Raw genomic sequence first — 6,332 nt, 5'->3', positions numbered from 1 at the left:
TCTGTAGAAGGTTTCACACTGCACTTGGTGTAGGATCTGTGAATGTGGCTACACTACTGAGTATGAGGCAAAATAAGTCTTTCAACGTGTGAACAGATAAACCAACTGTCAGATCAAAGCTACAGGCAACATAGGAACAGGGGCCCTCTGAAAGATTATACTGATGTCATACAGAGCGGAAACTATCACTTACTGTCCAGATGTAGCAAAGCATTTCTACAGTAAGATATCTTCATCATTAAACTTCTCTCTCATCTCTCAATCTTAGCTATGAATTTCATACATTTTGAGTTTGGCTTATTAGTCATAATACACTTCTATTGTAATTTATGTGCCATATCACCTTATAATACAAAAAAAATCAATCAAAGCTCACAGATATATATACATGTATATCTGTTTGGCAGAAATGTTAGCTGTATGAATAATACAACAATGTTTAATATATATACATTATATTTTATCATTGACAAAGTGGCCCTTTACAAACCCTACCACGTCTACCTGATTGTACAGTATATAATCCAGTATATCTAGCCACCAGTGTGACTTTATTATGAAGCATATTACAGTTTGTAATCCTATGTTGTGTCAATGTGGTGACAGCCTTTTCAATTAGCTCAGCACATCAATGAAAGGACACAACATCCGAGGTTTTGTTTGTTTATTTTTCTTGCTCATTCCTTTATCATAGATATCATACATGCCAGTTAGAAAAGAAAGAAAAAACAATGTGAGAATATTTCTTTTCTTTACAATTGACATCATCTATGAAATAATAAAATTATCAAGTAGCATTGGACTTTAAAATTAATAAAACTGCTTTTGTCTGGATAAAAAGTGTGTAATCTAAAGAAAGATAAGATGCCTTAGTACTTGTCAAATATAAATCATTATTAAATGTTAGCAAAATGTAGCAATAAGCATGAGCCCCTGAGACAAAATGAGAAAACATTTTTTTATGTGAGTAACATGCAGAAAGACATATATTATGTTCATGATACAGAGTTTAGAAAGATGTTTTATTATTTGAAAACCTGTTGCCTACCGTTGGTTTACTCCTATCAATTAAAAAAATACACCTAAGTCCAAACTTCAGAGGAAAATGACAGTTGTAAGAGACAAATATGGCCTCTGGTGGCCAATTGCATACAGCACACACCCTGTTGAAATTATATTCCTGTTGGTTACTGATCCTTTTTGTCTTCAACACTCTGAAGATTCTGTGGAGCAAGTAAAGGATTAAAAATATAATCACTCCAGTATTAGTATGGTCAGTGAACAGATAGTATTTATGACTGTGTTTTTATACACACATACACTGCATCTGTGTGTGCTTGTGTGTTTCTGTGTTACCTGGAGTTGATGGTGTTCGCTCAGTAGTCTGTCATACTCCTGTGCAAGCCCCTTGGCCTGCCTCTTCATGGCTTCTACTTCAGCGTGAGACTTGTGCACAGCTACACACACACAAACAATACTGCATCTATAAATTGCTTCATCTTTTTCATTCATAATCAATCATCTTTCATAGTATCACAGCTAACATTTGCATGCAAGTCTTCAGAAACTGTAGAGCACCCTGTACAAAGGCAGTGATGATTACTCACCCTCCTCTGCAGCCTTCAGTTGACCTGCCAGCTTCTCAACCTCCAGCTTCAGTTGCTGGTTTTTTGTTGACATGGATTTTTCATCATCTAGGAGAGCCTGAGAACAAAGGATTCTCTTTAATTGCGGAGTTCAAATCGTTTATTTTAATAGCAGACAACAAAGCACATACAAAATACAATATATACAATACACAGAAGCAATGCTCTGTGCCAAATACAGTATTTATCAAATCCTATATACTTTAAAATATGGACATGAGCAGCAAACACTTTAAAAATACTAAAGTTACAGTATGTCATGCTTTTGGTATACAATACAGAAAGTTACAGTATGTAGTATATGTTGGGGAGAAAAAGGAAGTGAACTGGCTTTATAAAACAAACAATAAACTTTTAGCTGTTATCGGGCTATGATTAAATCTCTACTTCTCACTTGTTTTAGTATCAGGTTGTCCTCCTTATGCTGCTTGGCTGCTTTGACAGCGCTGTCCATCTGTGCCTGAAGACCTGCACTGTTCTCCATGGTGGTAGCAACTTGGTTTAGCAGTGTGACAACTCGACGCATGATACTGTGATGTGTTCATAGCACAGGAAAAGACATGAACAGGAAGAAACTGCTTAAAGTTAGGTCAGGCAAAGTGACGTCACAGAGTAAATGATAAAACAAAGATAGCCTAAGTGAATAAGTTGTGTTGACTGTCTACGTTTCTACTTGACACTGACAGCCAGAGGAAGATAGAGAACCCAGAGATGTAGAGGTTCCTCTGAGCTCTGAACAGCTTCATGTGGAGGTGGTCGAACAGATTTGGGTTCACCTTGGCATCTTGCATGGGCTCAGGACCTGAGTACTTCTGCACCTCACGGACAGCATCTGAGAGTAGGCAGGTTGACAGAAACATCACTGATGACTGACAGTCTACATAGTATTATGAAATGTCTCATTTACAGCAGACTGATTATTGCTCACAGCAGATTGCTTACCGAGGAAAAGAACAATAAGGACCATGATCATAGTAAAGAAGCATTTGTTCCAGTATGGAGATAACCAGTTCCATATTCTCCAGTTGAATACCAAACGCCATCTACAAAGAAGGTAAAAAAAAAAGAGCCTGAGTCATAATAACAAAAGATCTACTTAGAAAAAGATGATAATACTGCTGGTGATTTGTGTGAACATCTTTCAATTCTCTTCTTTAATAACACTTGAAATTTCAATGACTATGCACAGGGCCTGTCTATGTGTTTTGGGTTCGTTTGTTAAATTGCACTACTACCTCTGTGCTGATATGAAAGGTATACACAAGATGACGTTGACAAATATCTCTGCATAGAGGAAGAAAGCCACAGCTGTCCACTGGAGAGTCATTCTGACAGTGATTTCCTGTGGAGATTAACAGGTTAAAATTATCTCTATTTATAGTGTGACTAACAAGCACAAACTGAAATATTACAGACCGTTCTACTCTGTGACACATGCTTCCATGAATGAACATATTTCTTCACTAAATAAAAATAATTACATCATATTATTAAAAAAAGTTCCCATCATAGTGGCAGTGGAATACAATGAAAATACAAAATCACTCATATTTTGATTGAATCTTTGCCTGTTGTATACAGTATATATTGCTATACATTGATGCTTCTTTTATACATACTACATTAACCTTTTGTGCACACATACTCAAAAACAAATCCTGTAGGCCTCCATGCAGCAAGCAATCTGCAGCAGACATTCATAGCCTTGTTCTATTTATAGGTTTCTACCTATAGACGCTCCTCAGCATAGTATCATCGGCTGGTGTTCTATTTTTATTGAAAAGTCGATCTATGCCAAGCAATATATGGAGTTGTTCACTTACCAGACAATGTTGTGCGATCAGAAGAAGTCCAGAAGAGTCCAGGCAAACGTGCTCGAGCTCACGTGCACACACATTCACGACAGCTGCTGGTGAGCAGTCCTAAATAAAACTCTGCTGGTCTCACCGGTCAGTCCCTTTATGGCCTTCAAGCTGATGAAAAAAAATCTTTCTTTCAAAGTTTTACATTCTTCATGTTCTTCCTTTGGTCTCTATGTCAAAGCTACTTTTTCACAAGTGTGCACTATGTATGTGTGTGTGCGTGTGTGTGCGTGTGCCTCCCCACTCATGTTTCATGCCGTGGTGCAAAAATAGCAATAAGAGGAGGGACACTCAGCTTTTTTACTTACATTATAAAATGCAGTATTTGTTATTTATCACCGACGGTCTCAAATAGACAAGCTGACGTAATTTCAGTATATCTAATTTCCATTTCATACACAAAATCTAGCAAAGCAAAAGTCCACTAGAGGGCGATATTATCTCATAATACAATATAGTGCTTGCACATGGGAAGTAGGTGTTCTGTATTTAATTTAGTAAATTCAAGAGTCCATGTATACCTCATATGCTGGGGAGATATAAAGGCAATCAATAGTGGGTAATGGGTTCAGTTTACACACCAGCTGAATATAAGTAGTTGTCACTGAAAGAGCAGATGTAGGCTCTTTCCAAAAGCTCATTCATTGCAAGAAGACTTGAAAGGATTGCTCTCTTTGTGTCTTTGTGTGCTTCTTAAAAACGAACACAAACAGCTATTGGCTTGTTCATAAACACATAAATTGCATGGTTACTGCACTTCAACAAAAAAGACTGAGGGAGTTCTTGAGCGTAGCCTTCAGCACGCTCTCCCTTTTGAGTAATGGAGTTTTTAGACCGAATTCAGCTCCCAGGACTGTTCTGTATATTTTGCCCTCTCTGCTATATTCAGCTTGCAAAGTGTATTCACACAAGCTTCCTCTGTGAAAGAGACTGATAACTGCTATCCTCTTTGACTGCATGTCTCAGGAGTGTTGAGGAGCAAAATGTTTACAGCTGCACCCTGTGATAGCTTTTTGAGAGCGGGCAAATGACTTCGGCAGAACTGAATGTGCTTTGATTGCTCTCCTCTCCGCACCATCTCAGAGGTCGCTGCTCAGGAGACTAGAGAGTCATTATAGTAAAATGCCTGCAATAAGCAGATGGTCAGGTTACGATGATAGTGGGCTTGGTGGAGTGTTGTAACCTGACAGCTCTATTCATTTTATTTATTGTCTGTCAATATACATCCTTGTCAGGATGACAGGAGGTCATCATGCATGCAGACTTCATAAATGCTATCTTATATGTATTATAAGATTATTTTGATACAATTTTTCCTTATTTTTGTTGATCCAGTGATGTTTGGCCATGGACAAACTTTTAAAATGTAATAACAGACATCTGATGCTGGCCACTTGATAATTATATGTATTATTAGCGTATACCAACTGCTGTATATATAAACCATTTCACCCTCTTATCCATGTCCAAGGCATGGTAGCAGAAGGCCAACAAGATGACCTCAGATAATTTGTTGTTCCTGGTCCTGCTGCTCCTGGGGATAGGTGTTTTCAGGCTAGTCAGGATATATAGGCTGTCTTGATTGTTAAGGATGTAACATGGGGTGTATATCTGAGCCCCTCATCATGTCCCTGAGGGGTAGCACAGATACCCTGCAATGGAAACTTATAATAGCTGCTTGTATCCATGATATCATACTTTTAGTAACTGCCCAAACTCATGACCAGCTGACAGTTGGAATATAAATTGAACTGTAAATTGAGAGCTTTGCCTTCAGGGTCAGGTGCCTTTTCACTATAATGGCCCAGTGTACCACACCAACACCAGCATGCAGTTAGTGCACCGGAGATTTCATGATCCATCTCACCCTTATTTGTGAGAAACACACTCATCATGTCCATGTGGGCCCTGCATGGTTTAGCTCCACCATCAGCTCCATTTACTCCATATGCGTCTCCCCATGTGGATAACTAATGGTTGCAAGAGTGGGCTTCGTATGGGGCAACATGAGCAGGTAGGTGAGGCCTTGGATGTCAAAATTGGACCATAAGTGAGATATGAAGTGGTTATCATGTGGATGTACTGACCTTCATTCCATTTAATTTTCACTGAGCTTCAGATTGCCTCATTGGATGCTGGAGGTCAAGACTACCACCGCTGTCAGTACGTAAGCATCGTCCTTGACATAAATTCAGCATTGAAGAGGTTTGTTAGCTACAACAGCCTGGCGACCACCAGTTCACTGATTACTTCAACTCCTCTGTCCTTGCACAAGGCAGTCAGCCTATTGAAAAATACCTGAGCAAAACTCCTCCTCTCCCCCCCCGACTAAGTTGATGCTTTTCCAGAACTTTTTGAGGTAACTCAACATGCCAAAAGGACTTTGTCTTTTGGCATGTTACATATAGCTGGGCAAACTAGAGTCAAGCTCCTGACATCCGTCTTTAACCTGCAGGCTTCCCTCATCCATAGTTACAAAGGAATCCACATTAAAAGTGAGACATGAGCCACACTATAGTGTAGATTGTTACATCTGATAAAATAGAAACGTATCTATTCCATGAGACGTTATATCAGTAAACGTTTCTGTGTGAATTGATTGTTTTCTTTCTCTCTGCTGTACTCAGGTCTCTCTTGCAAAAGAGATCTTGATCTCAATGAGATTACCTGATTGGCCTATAAACAGTCACATTGAAGTGACCCTCTTGTTCACTGAGACTAACTCCAAGTCAGTAGCACTCAGTTGGGGGCTTTGTGAGTATTCCCACATTCCCATTTTCCAGCTCTCTTCCAAGGCCTAAACTTTCAGGGAGGGGAAGCGGTT

At 39.0% G+C, this 6,332-nt stretch overlaps 1 protein-coding gene across 2 annotated transcripts; it reads right to left on the bottom strand.

Annotated features, from left to right (window-relative positions):
* Positions 1-647: 647 nt before the first annotated feature.
* Positions 648-3,900, bottom strand: bcap29 (B cell receptor associated protein 29). Of its 2 annotated transcripts, XM_042412812.1 has the most exons (9): positions 3,817-3,900; positions 3,470-3,619; positions 2,882-2,988; positions 2,589-2,689; positions 2,331-2,478; positions 2,041-2,176; positions 1,608-1,704; positions 1,357-1,457; positions 648-1,223 (listed from the first exon to the last, which is right to left on the bottom strand). In XM_042412812.1, the coding sequence occupies exons 3-9, from the start codon at positions 2,971-2,973 to the stop codon at positions 1,188-1,190; spliced, it is 711 nt and encodes a 236-aa protein (XP_042268746.1). In that variant the 5' UTR covers positions 2,974-2,988; positions 3,470-3,619; positions 3,817-3,900; the 3' UTR covers positions 648-1,187. The 2 variants fall into 2 exon arrangements, with proteins under 2 accessions (XP_042268746.1, XP_042268745.1); XM_042412811.1 differs by lacking the exon at positions 3,817-3,900 and having other exon boundaries at positions 3,470-3,759.
* Between the last annotated feature and the right edge of the window lie 2,432 nt (positions 3,901-6,332).

The sequence above is a fragment of the Thunnus maccoyii genome, chromosome 5 (assembly GCF_910596095.1).
Source record: "Thunnus maccoyii chromosome 5, fThuMac1.1, whole genome shotgun sequence".
Lineage (NCBI taxonomy): Eukaryota > Metazoa > Chordata > Actinopteri > Scombriformes > Scombridae > Thunnus > Thunnus maccoyii.
This window is presented reverse-complemented; position numbering and strand designations above follow the sequence as displayed.

Excerpts from the sequence above, each read along its gene's own strand:
- bcap29 (XM_042412812.1), bottom strand. The coding sequence starts at position 2,973 with ATGACTCTCCAGTGGACAGCTGTGGCTTTCTTCCTCTATGCAGAGATA. Across the intron at positions 2,479-2,588 it reads CCTTATTGTTCTTTTCCTCG|ATGCTGTCCGTGAGGTGCAG; the intron begins GTAAGCAATCTG and ends GCCTACTCTCAG. Across the intron at positions 1,705-2,040 it reads ACAACCTGATACTAAAACAA|GCTCTCCTAGATGATGAAAA; the intron begins GTGAGAAGTAGA and ends CTTTGTTCTCAG.